This window comes from Sinocyclocheilus grahami, unplaced genomic scaffold (genome assembly GCF_001515645.1).
Source record: "Sinocyclocheilus grahami isolate Dianchi unplaced genomic scaffold, SAMN03320097.WGS_v1.1 scaffold3051.1, whole genome shotgun sequence".
NCBI classification, from domain to species: domain Eukaryota; kingdom Metazoa; phylum Chordata; class Actinopteri; order Cypriniformes; family Cyprinidae; genus Sinocyclocheilus; species Sinocyclocheilus grahami.
In genome coordinates this window covers 12,572-25,892 of record NW_015508220.1, presented here as the reverse complement: position 1 = coordinate 25,892, position 13,321 = coordinate 12,572, and the positions used below count along the sequence as shown (strand labels likewise).

General features: G+C 36.4%; 1 protein-coding gene across 1 annotated transcript in view; it reads left to right on the top strand.

The window, feature by feature from the left end:
• Positions 1–2: 2 nt before the first annotated feature.
• LOC107575958 (ADAMTS-like protein 3) overlaps positions 3–13,321 on the top strand; it is a gene marked incomplete at its 5' end in the record, with an annotated part of 19,458 nt that continues 6,139 nt past the window's right edge. Inside the window, 5 exons of the mRNA XM_016262257.1 lie at positions 3–64; positions 2,906–3,186; positions 3,436–3,565; positions 8,024–8,228; positions 11,655–11,837. Of these exons, the coding sequence (XP_016117743.1) occupies positions 3–64; positions 2,906–3,186; positions 3,436–3,565; positions 8,024–8,228; positions 11,655–11,837 (861 nt within the window). The remainder of the gene's footprint in view (positions 65–2,905; positions 3,187–3,435; positions 3,566–8,023; positions 8,229–11,654; positions 11,838–13,321) is intronic.

The window sequence follows — 13,321 nt, the reverse complement described above, 5'->3', positions numbered from 1 at the left end:
AGCTGCCCTGGTTGAAACAGGCTCAAGAACTGGAAGAAACCAAAGCAGCCTTGGAAGATCCAACGTGAGTTTTTTTTAAGTGTTATATTGTACGTTACAGGTGCATCTCAAAAAACGTGAATATCATGAAAAAAATTTTTATAACTTATTTCAAAAAGTTAAACTTTCATATATTCTAGATTCATTACATGTAAAGTAAAACATTTCAAAAGTTTTTTTCTTGTTTTAATTTTGATGATTAGAGCTTACAGCTCATGAAAGTCAAAAATCCAGTATCTCAAAATATTAGAATATTTCCTAAGATCAATCAAAAAAAGGATTTGCAAAACAGAAAAGTTCAAGTTCTTTAAAATATGTTCATTTATGCACTCAATACTTGGTCGAGGCTCCTTTAGCACAAACTCCAGCATCAGTGAGGTGTGAGCACTTGGAAGTGGTTCTGGCAGTGTGGGCAGGTGCTAAAGTCCTTCTGGAAAAGGAAATCAGCATCTCCATAAAACTTGTCAGCAGATGGAAGCATAAAGTGCTCCAAAATCTCCTGGTAGATGGCTGCATTGACTTTGGACTTGATAAAACACAATAGACCAACACCAGCAGACGTCACGGCATCCCAAATCATCACTGACTTCAGAAACTTCACACTGGACTTCAAGCAGCTTGGATTCTGTGCCTCTCCAGTCTTCCTCCAGACTCCAGACCTTAATTTCCAAATTAAATGCAAAATTTACTTTTATCTGAAAAGAGGACTTTGGAGCACTGAGCAACAGTCCAGTTCTTTTTCTTCTTAGCCCAAGTAAGATGCTTCTGACGTTGTTTCTGTTTCAGAAGTGACTTGGTAACACTTTTCCTGAAGACGTCTGAGTGTGGTGACTCTTGATGCACTGACTCCAGCTTCAGTCCACTCCTTGTGAAGCTCTCCCAAGTGTTTGAATTGGCTTTGCTTGACCGTATTCTCAAGCTTGCAGTCATCTCTGTTGCTTGTGCACCTTTTCCTACCCAATTTCTTCCTTCCAGTTAACTTTGCATTTAATATGCTTTGATACAGCACTCTGTGAACAGCTACCCCTTTCAGTAATGACCTTCTGTGACTTACCCTCTTTGTGGAGGGTGTCAATGATTGTCTTCTGGACCATTGCCAAATCAGCAATCTTCCCCATTATTGTGGTTTCAAAGAGCAAGAGATACCCGGAATTGATACTGTAGGGATGGTCATTTAATGAAACTCAAATCTAAATATTCTAATATTTTGAGATACTGGTTTTTGACTTTCATGAGTTCTAAGCTCGAATCATCAAAATTAATAAATAAAAAAATAAAATAATTTGTTTACAGTATTCTAATTTTTTGAGATGCACCTGTAATATAGTCACACTAACACTGCATTGCTGCCTTTCTCTAGGATGGGGCGATATTCATGGGTGAATATTTACAAAATAATTATGCTGGTTTGACAACATAAAATTGAGCAAAATTTTTAATATTGTCATAATTTCAATTCTCTTTTAAATTTGGCAATTAAGATTCCTAAAAAGCATTGCATTTTGCAAGTATGAGAGCATTTTAGACAAGCCCAGTATGTTTTATGCCTTTGGAAGACATCTCTTATACTCACCAAGGCTGCATTTATTTGATTAATATACAATAAAACTGTAATATTGTGAAATATTTGTACAATTTAAAATAGCTGTTTTATAAAATCTACCGTTTGTCTGCAAACCCTTCTTGAATTACACTCTTAAGTGGAGTATATCATTTAGCGATAGCAGCACTTCTTTTGTGTTCTGCTCCGTTGCTCCAATAACTAAATTTAGGGTGATCTAAGGTGGCGTGCACCAGGGCTTGGTACTCAGCCCTATCTTATAGAGAGCCCAGTCCACTTTGCTGTGGAATTCATGGCTGGATGCTTGCCTCTGTTATTTGGGTGGGTGGATTATGTGGGTTGGATGTAGTTGTGGAGTCTCACGCCCCATCTTATCCCTGCTTTGATAAAAGTGGAGGAGACACACTGAGGAAGGAACCTCCACTCAGACCTGTCGTCTTCCTGAACTCTAATCCTGAGATTAGAATCCACTCACTGATATACACGCTCTCAGGCTGATGATACACAGGACAACTATTTGAGCAATGTTGCCATCAATGGGCAACCAGGTGAGACACGGGGCCCACGACCGATCTAAAATATCCAGATAGAAATTTGTTACCCATTCTCAATGGGAAAGTGCCAAAGCAACATTTCTCAAAAAAAAGTTGCCCGGCAAAATTGCTTAAAAAGTTGCTCAGTGTATCATCAGCCTCATAGATGCACTCACATATAATCACAGGCCCAAAACATACATTAAAGGGATAGTTTACCCAATAATGAAAATTCTGTCATTAATTACTCACTCCCATGTCGTTCCAAACCTGTAAGACCGTCGTCCATTTTTGGAACACAAATTAAGATATTTTTAATGAAATCCAAGAGCTTTCTGACCCTGCATAGACAGTAATGCAACTACTATGTTCAAGGCCCAGAAAGGTAGTAAGGACGTAGTTAAAATAGTGGCGTTGTGGTACTTTTGTGAACAGGCATCGGAGACTGACAGGGAAGAGAAGAAATTGTTGAATAAAGTCTTTATTTTTGCTTTCTTTATGCACAAAAATTATTCTCGTAGCTTCATAAAATTAAGGTTTAACCACTGATGTCACTGGACTATTTCAACAATAACTTTCAACAACTTTCTGGGCCTTGAATGTGGTAGTTGCATTGCTGTCTATGGAGGGTCAAAGAGCTCTCAGATTTAATAAAAAAATATCTTAATTTGTGTTCTGATGATGAACGAAGGTCTTACGGGTTGCCTATCTTTAAAATGTGCTCCTATTCATAATGTGATTTTTTTTGTGTGTGTGTGTTTTTTGTGTTCAGGTTCATCCCGGGTCCGTGGTCATCCTGCAGTGTGTCTTGTGGTCTGGGCGTTCAAAGGCGTCAGGTGAAATGTAAAGTGCTGCTGTCTTTCACTCAAGCTGAAGTCGAACTACCTGATGAAGAGTGTGATGAGGACAAGCCTCCCTTACAAAGGACCTGTGATTCAGGTCCCTGTTTAGCATCTTCAGACTCATCCTGGAGGCCCCATGAGATCCCTGATCAGCACGGCTATGTTTGGGAAAACATGGGCTTCACTCCCTGCTCTGCTTCATGTGCTGTTGGTGAGTCTCCATGAAACCCATTAGAGAAAACAACTGCTCTAATGCATTTACTGCCCAAATATCTTTTATCAATTTTCTACAGCAAAATAACTGATTTAGATTTGTACATGTACAGCTTTCCAGATTAAATGAAATTGGCATGAAATCTAAAATTGCTAAGAGAGCTGATAGTGATCAGCCTGGGCTACAAAATACGTATTGAAATACTCCTCTGCCAAAAGCCTTGTTCCTCACAGTGTTGTTTTGCAGGCAAACAGATGGCTGTTGTCAGGTGTGTGAGCACCTTGAAAAAGGAAATTGTTGATGACACACTCTGCAACGGCTCCAAACTGCTGCTCTCTTCGCTTCGCATCTGTAACCCTCAGCCATGTCCTCCGAGGTACGGTCCAAATGACACTGCAAGAAATCACTATTGAAAAAATGGATTTGTTGCATAAACAAATTGCACTATTTCAGGATAACAATAAGCTAATTTTTTTATAGGCCAATTTCTCCATTTATGAGAAAGTACTGTGGTGTGTGCATTTTTTTTGCCAGGATCTTTTATTCATGCATAAAAATTATTCCATTCCTTTTTTACTCACAATTTGTACAGAGTCCCAACTTTTTTGGAATTGGGTTTGCATATTGTGTGTGTGTGTACATATATATAAATTATTTTATTTTAAACAAATTTCAAAAGAATAGCATTTATTTGAAATATAATTTTTTTGCATAATTATAAAAGTATTTACTGTCGCTTTTGATTAATTTAATGCATCCTTACTGAAAAGTATTCATTAAAAAAAAAAAAAAAGAATCTTCCTGGCCCCAAAAGTTTAGATGGTAAAAAGAGTGAACTAAACAATGAGTAAATAAACAATGCTTTGTGAATAATCATAATGATGAAAAGAATGAAATAATATTCCTTCATCATCTTTGTTGAGTCACTAGTTACATGTGTTGTTTAAATTAATAGTTAGCCCAAAAATAACATCCTGTCATTATTTATTTATCATTGCATCTAAGCTTTTTTTTTTTTTTTTTTTTTTTTTTAAATATAAGGACTATTTCACAATTACTGTGAATGTCTAAAAAGCACACAAAATGTTTTTAATGTCATAAAATAACTTTGTGTGAAGAACAGTCTGAAAATAAAGACTTTACTTACTCATAATATTGCCCAAATTCTGTGATTAGTTGGTGCTGTAGCCAGATATTAGTGTGTGATATTGTGATCTCTAGATGTGGCTCAGTTAAGTCTATGGCATTTTCTCAACAGTTTACATTTACATTTATTCATTTTGCAGACACTTTTATCCAAAGCGACTTACAATTGGGGAATACGTAGCAGACGCTTTTATCCAAAGCGACTTACAATTGGGGAATACGTAAAGCGATTCATCTTAAAAAGTGAAACAGACACAGGAAGTGCTCATAATACCAGGTTTCAGGCATTGTTCCAAATAAGTACAAGCTAGAAAGGAAAGGAATAAATAAAGAGAAAGACTTTTTTTTTTTTTTTAAGTTGAAAGAGATGAGTTTTCAGCTGTTGCTTGAAGATTGTCAGGGAATCAGCATTCCGGATTGGGGTGGGAAGATCATTCCACCAGCCAGGAGAAAGTGATTTTGTGCCTCTCTGTGATGGAACCACGAGGCGTCGCTCACTAGCGAATCTCAGACTTCTGGAGGGGATGTAGATTCGTAGTAGTATGTGGAAGTAGGCGGGTGCAGAGCCTGTGGTTCTTCTATATGCAAGCATCAATGTCTTGTAACCAGTGCAAGGAGATAAAGAGAGGTGTAACATGGGCTCTTTTGGGCTCGTTGAAGACCAGTCATGCTGCAGCATTCTGAATAATTTGTAGAGGTTTGATTGTGCTTGACGGAAGTTCAGCCATAAGAGCATTGCAGTAGTCCAGCCTAGAAATGACAAGGGCCTGGACAAGAAGTTGTGAAGCATGCTCCGTTAGAAAGGGCCTGATCTTTCTGATGTTGTGCAATGCAAACCTGCAAGATCGAGCAGTCTTTGCAATGTGGTCTTTGAAGGTCAGCTGGTCATCAAAAATTAAGCCAAGATTTCTGACCGAACTTGATGGGGTAATTGTAGAAGAACCTAGCTGGATGGTGAAATCGTGCTGTAAAGTTGGAGTGGCAGGGAAGACAAGAAGCTCAGTCCTTGCCAGGTTGAGCTGTAGGTGATGTTCTTTCATCCATGCCGAGATGTCCGCTAGGCAGCCTGAGATCCATGCAGCTACTGTTGGATCATCTGGTTGAAATGAGAGATAGAGCTGTGTGTCATCAGCATAGCAATGGTAGGAGAAAACATGTGCCTGTATGAGGGGTCCCAGTGATGTAGTGTATATGGAGAAGAGGAGGGGTCCAAGAACTGATCCCGGTGGAACCCCAGTGACCAGTTGATGTGCTTTGGATACCTCCCCTCCCCAGGCCACACTGAACGACCTACCAGTGAGATAGGATTCAAACCAGCGAAGAGGAATCCCTGTGATGCCCAGTGATGAGAGTGTGGACAGGAGGATCTGATGATTGACAGTGTCAAAAGCAGCAGATAGATCTAGCAGAATAAGAACTGGTGATTTAGAATCAGCTTTTGCCATCCGCAAGGCTTCAGTGACTGACAGTAGCGCAGTCTCAGTTGAATGGCCACTCCTGAAACCTGACTGGTTAGCATCCAATTCGTTGTTCTGTGAAAGAAACAATGATACCTGGTTGAAAACAACTCGTTCTAGGCTTTTCGCTATAAATGGAAGGAGATAAACTGGTCTTTAGCTATCTATAAGTGAAGCGTTTAATGTAGGTTTTTTGAGCAGTAGGATTACCTGAGCCTGCTTGAATGCAGTGGGGAAGGTGCCTGTGAGGAGAGATGTGTTGATGATGTGTGTGAGTGCTGGGAAGAGTGTAGGAGAGATTGCTTGGAGAAGGTGTGAGGGGATTGGATCTAGAGGGCATGTTGTAGGGTGGCTGGAGAGGAGAAGTTTTGATACTTCTGCCTCAGTGATGGGACAGAAGGAGAAGATGGGAGTTTTAGCAGTGGGTGTGGTTGGTTTGAGGTCCTGTGTGTGTGGGGCTGAGAATTGACTGCTGATTGTTCTAGTTTTGTCTGTGAAGAATGTGGCGAAATCATCAGCTGTTATAGAAGTGGTGGGTGGTGGTGGAGGGGGACAGAGGAGAGAATTTAATGTTTTGTAGAGATTACGTGTGTCTGGAGCGCTGTTGATCCTGTTGAGCTTATCGTCCGCCAGGCAAAAATCTGTTCACAAGACTGACAGGTTTAAGTCTGTTAATTTAAAATGTAATAGCACAACCCTATTTAACCATAAATATATACAATAATAATAATAATAATACAGTGATGCTTGCTCTAGCAGAAGCCACTAATTAATTCTTCCAACACCAAATGTGCATGTCATGGAAAGATATTGCGTGCAAAAGCAAGTAAGGAAAAAACTACATTATAATTCATCCAGCTCCTTAACAAGGAGCTAAAATTGAACCGCTGGCCTAGATTATGTTCAAAGATCAAACGCAGATTTAATCTTAGCAGGCTGTCAGGCCACTCTGAAAATAAGGACATGTGATGAAAATAATGTGATTTCCTGTTAACTGACCATTTGCCAACAAAAGCAGGACAGCTGGCTTTTTAGTGCGGTGCAATATGGAATAAATGGTTTTACTGGAGCTGATATTTTTCATGTGGCTTTTTATGTACTGTGGCTCAGAATATTACAATAGTTCATATGCTTATGGAAAAAAGCTTGATTGTTGTCTTCATCATATGGGCAGGATTGTTTGAATTCTAAATGCCTGGTGTTTAAGCCCAATGATCGCCTTCATATGGATCTTTCCCATCATGATTTTCAAGGAATGCCAGGGATCATAAAGTTCAAAGACTATGGCAATGTCACTTTATGTTTTGCATTACTATACAATATACATATAATAATATTCTGCTAAATCATAAATGTATAGTAGATTATTGTGGTAAGGATTATTGTTGGCATTTTGTATTCTAAATGATTTACTTTCTTAATTCATGTTCCTGGTATTATTGTGCATGACTTCTCATTGCTTGTTATTCAAAAGAAAATATTTGTCTTTACAATCAGTTATTTTTATATTAATCTAATAAATCAAGTGATACATTGCCCTGCATCTGAAGCAACTTTTCTTTTTGGCTGATGTCACCTAGACTGCTCGGACTGTTGGTTAATGTTTACTGCAGTGTAACCAAAACTAAAATATATATAAATATTTCTGTAATTGAAATAAAGCTTAAATAAAATATAAATATTTAATAAAAATGTTGTCAAGAAATATTTAAAAATGATGAAAGCAGATAAAAAACATCAAATTAAAATGTAATTAATTATTTAAATTTAAAAACTGAAACTGAAATTATCAAATAATTTCAAATAAATTATTAAATATTAATTATAAATGAACTAAATAATAAACAAATACATGATTAAATGTTATTAAATTAAGCACATAACAAAAACACAAATTAAAATTAAATATTTAAATTAAATTAAAAACTGAAAATATTACAATTAAATAGTATTAATATATACTTACATTTATATATAAATGATACTTAAATATCAGTCATCAACCACTTGCCAAATAGCTATTTTCAGGCTGTTATAAGTAAATAGAGCTGGACCTCCTCAGTCCACTCCAAACCTACATTCAGTTCTGACTTCATTGTGAGGTAAAATATCTACTTTTCATGATCCAATCTATTCCCACTGGAAAAAAGGCTAATCTTTCCCTATTTTCACTGAATATTCTGTATGTCACATTAATTTGAAATGGTTTGTGTGTTGTGTGATTTCTTCAGATGGGAGGTGAGCGTGTGGAACCCGTGTTCTGTGTCGTGTGGTGTGGGGCTGCAGACGCGCAGTGTGTCCTGTGTGAGGTCTGTGGTGGGAAACCGCACTGAATCTGTGTCCAGCATAGAGTGTGTGGAGAGAAGACCTCCAGAACTGCAGGCCTGCAACCAGGTGGCCTGTCCACCGGCCTGGGAGGCTGAGGAGTGGCAGCAGGTTAGTGAGCCCATGATTTCAGAGAAACATGACAAAAGTCAAAATAGAAATGCAATTCATCTCCTTGTAAAAACTATAAGCTGGTGCATGGGAATAAATTAGGACAAAATAAGTTGAATCCCACACACTTCTGTAGGATGCAACATTTCATGCCACATTCATCAGGCTTGAAAACACATGTCAGAAACGCTGCATTAAAATTTGTGCTGCACAATATTGGGAAAAATTTACATTGCAAATGTTTTTCTGCTATATATATTGCGATGTGAAAAAAATACAGGAATTTTCACTAGATGACTTGAATAGGTATAATTGGAAAGAATGAATCATTCTAGAATTAGTGGGCATATTTTATTGGTAATTGGGGAGCTGAAAAAAAAGCAGATTTTTAGTCTAAAGATGTATTTATTTATTTATTTTCGGGCTGGGCAAGTTAACGCGTTATTATCGCGTTAACGCCGACAATTATTTTATCACGCATTAATGCAGTTTATTATTATTATTATTATGAAAGCCCATTGCTCACTGGCTCTGAATTCACATACAGACAAACCATGGGTCACAGGAGGGGTGGGATGTTGATCAGTACTGGCTTGGGATGGGTGTCATCACGTGTCTCAACCAATGAGAGCATTTGGGGTGGGCCTAAGACTGCAGCAGCGCTCACATGAATGCTTCTGATAAAATTATTTATGCATCAACATTCACAAACCACTGTTCACTGTTATTTTTAACAGAAAAGAATGCAACGTGCTCGTAATCACGACTTCACAAGAGGGAAATAGGAAGTATCCGATAGCACGACAGCAGAGAAGCGCTCTCGCTCAGCACAGTGGAGTGTATTGTTTTGTTAACTTTGTGGTTTATTATTTTGAGTCGTTTGGGACTCGGCCCTCTCACAGTATATATACGCAATCGTGCTGCACGTATCAGAAGTTCCATGCTCCGGCGCAGTTGGCCCTCACACTACATGCGTACCGCGCCCGAGCCCAACTGAACCTTGCTCTCTGGCCCAGTACGTCTTCCAACCGAGCCCGGGACGGCTAAACAGCACGGTTAAGATTGCCTAGTGTGAGTATACCCTTATTCTCCCACATCCCGCCCGCACCTGAACTCACCCATCAAGTGTTTTCCCACACCACACTCTGCTGTGTTGGGTTCCGCGATCAGGCAAGTCTCTACTCGGAAGGTGCCTGTTATAATGTTAAGATCGAGGCTCTGGACTCTGAGCATAATTTGTTTTTCTATAACAAACTATAAAATATTTTCTATAAAAACGTTAATGCCCTGGCAGTGGCAAATAGCTTTGGTTTTATATTTTATGTTATAAGTTGAGATTTACAAGAAATATTTTAACTGCTAATACTGCTGTAAAAAAGCACCTTATTTGTTTAAAGTGTTTGCAAACCAAATGTTCCAGTCAATCCTTTTAAGACTGAACAAAATGTCTTTCTAATTGAGTTTTCATAGGCCACATTCCCCCTGTTTTTCATCTATCTATCTATCTATCTATCTATCTATCTATCTATCTATCTATCTATCTATCTATCTATCTATCTATCTATCTATCTATCTATCTATCTATCTATCTATCTATCTATCTATCCCAATCTGTTTCTTAAAAAAAGCACCTTATTTGTTTAAAGTGTTTGCAAACCAAATGTTCCAGTCAATCCTTTTAAGACTGAACAAAATGTCTTTCTAATTGAGTTTTCATAGGCCACATTCCCATAGATTCCCCACATTTCATAGATCTATCTATCTATCTATCTATCTATCTATCTATCTATCTATCTATCTATCTATCCCAATCTGTTTCTTTAAATCTCTTATGCTCACCAAAAAAATTTACAGTAAAAAATTTATTAATTAAAAAATATATTGTAAAATATTATTACAAGTTAAAACGACTTTTAAATGTAATTTATTCCTGTGATGCAAAGCTGAATTTTCATGATCCTTCAGAAATAATTCTAAGATGCTAATTTGGCGCACAATACATTTTCATTATTGTTATCAATGTTGAAAAAAAACGATCTATCGATCTATCTATCTATCTATCTATCTATCTATCTATCTATCTATCTATCTATCTATAGCATGTATTAAGTTAATTAAGCCATATTGCAATATCGATTTTATTTCAATATGTATGCTTCAAATCTCTTATGCTCACCAAAAAAATTTACAGTAAAAAATTTATTAATTAAAAAATATATTGTAAAATATTATTACAAGTTAAAACGACTTTTAAATGTAATTTATTCCTGTGATGCAAAGCTGAATTTTCATGATCCTTCAGAAATAATTCTAAGATGCTAATTTGGCGCACAATAAATTTTCATTATTGTTATCAATGTTGAAAACGATCTATCTATCTATCTATCTATCTATCTATCTATCTATCTATCTATCTATCTATCTATCTATCTATCTATCTATCTATAGCATGTATTAAGTTAATTAAGCCATATTGAATTTATTACTTTATTTCAATATGTATGCAGCCCTAATTAAAATATGATTTGCAAGCTATAGCAGTGTGCGGGATTCATCTACAGCAGAAGGCACCAGAGATTCACATAAACATATGAAAGGACTTTCATCTATCTATCTATCTATCTATCTATCTATCTATCTATCTATCTATCTATCTATCTATCTATCTATCTATCTATCTATCTATCTATCTATCTATCTATCTATCTATCTATCTATCCCAATCTGTTTCTTTAAATCTCTTATGCTCACCAAAAAAATTTACAGTAAAAAATTTATTAATTAAAAAATATATTGTAAAATATTATTACAAGTTAAAACGACTTTTAAATGTAATTTATTCCTGTGATGCAAAGCTGAATTTTCATGATCCTTCAGAAATAATTCTAAGATGCTAATTTGGCGCACAATAAATTTTCATTATTGTTATCAATGTTGAAAACGATCTATCTATCTATCTATCTATCTATCTATCTATCTATCTATCTATCTATCTATCTATCTATCTATCTATCTATCTATCTATCTATCTATCTATAGCATGTATTAAGTTAATTAAGCCATATTGCAATATCGATTTTATTTCAATATGTATGCAGCCCTAATTAAAATATGATTTGCAAGCTATAGCAGTGTGCGGGATTCATCTACAGCAGAAGGCACCAGAGATTCACATAAACATATGAAAGGACATGTTATTCTCATTGAGCATGTGTTTTTGAGAATATTTTGTTATGGAACATGATGTGGAATAATTTTTATAGCTGATCTTGAATCTTCACTTGGCTTTTATTTATCTGGATAAACAACATCTGCACATCAAGTGTCGTGTGGTTGCATTTGCTTGCATGCTGCGCTCTCTCTGGTTATGTGGTGAGGGTTGGTTTGTTGGTGTTGATGTTGGTGTTTGTTTGGTCTCTGGGTTAGTGCTCTCATTCGTGTGGCAGAGGCACTCAGTGGCGTAAGGTTTACTGTAAACAGAGACTGGCTTCTGGAAGCTACCGCAGGCTGAGCGACGAGGAGTGCGCTGGAACCAAACCTGACGTCCACAGGATTTGCATGAACCCTGACTGTCTGCTGCCGCGTCTGGAAGGAGGAGAGTGGTCAAAGGTGTGTTTGTGTTGCTAACCAAGCTAAACTTTGGGAATATGTTCCGGATAAAATGTCCCCACAACCTATTTGGGGACACCCTTGAAGAGACAAATACTTTATAAATAATATTTCTGCACAAGAATGGGTTAAGGTTGGAATACACTACACAATTTTTGCCCAGATTTTTGCACCGATTTGCAGTCTGGAGAAGATGACGCTAGTTGCTGAAAATCAGAGCCAGTCTGCAGATTTGAGCTGACAAATTTCATAGGAAATCACATAGTGTATGATGGTCACAGACTCTGATTTGTTTTAGCTTGAGACTATGATTCCATCCAGTTGGAGGGTATCAGATGTTTGATGTTTTGAGCCGATTTTTAAACACATATTGTTTGCATTTTTCATGTGTCTTAGTCAGTCATTTAGTGTATGATGCCAAGTTTTCCCACTGTAACTATTTACATATTTTAAAAGTTGTGTAATGTATTCTAGCCTTTAGTCTGTAGAAATTACACTATCATTCAAAAGTTTGGGGTCAGTATTATATTTATTTATTTATGGTACAATTTTTGTGTAAATTATGTGTGTTATTTCAATTATATACTGGACACTATCTTTCAAATGTCTGGGGTCAGTACTGTAGTTATTTATTTATTAGTATTTTTTGTACAATTGGGAAGCATTTGAATTATTTATATGTATTATTTCAATTATATACACTTTCAAAAGTCTGGGGTTGGTTTTATATATATATATATATATATATATACACTGTAAAATCTATTTAGTGGCGTACTTAAAAAAAAAGCATGCAAACCGATTGCCTTGAAAACTAAGTAAAGTGAAATAGCAATAGTATATGTTGTACTGACAAATGCTTAGTTAGTATAGTTTACTTACACAAGAGTTCTAGTAACTAAAAAAGAACTGTAGGGGGTACTTGATCCTTTCATTTAGGTTTACTCATGACTTAGTATAGCTACTCACTGACTCCCAGAGTGCTTTGCGGTATGAATAAATTATACAGTTGCTTTGTTTTATAGTTGTTGCTTTTATTTGACAATTTTATTTGCTGTCTTGTGTCAGTAGCAGCACAACAAAAAGAGCAAATAAAATGGCTATTGTTACAAGTAATGAAAATAAATTAAATTGAATTGTTACCATTGTTGTGGTTCACGTGCTGAATGTTTAAGTCTGTGTGTGACTTTAGCATGTTACCACACACGATTTAAGAATTGTATAAACCCAAAAAAAAGCATCTCAGGGTCTTTATGAAAAAGTTTTTGATAAAGTTGATTAATGAACACACACAATTAATGCACTAATGCTTTAATTAGAAGATAGGTCACTTTCTAAAAGCAACCTATTTATTACTTTTCTTCCTTTGAAATCAAATAACTCTGACTTCATAATGCATTACTACGTTAACAGGAAGATAATTATAGTAACGTAAACCAAGTTCAAAGTGCCCAACCAAAGGGACTGCTAATCACTATAATGGG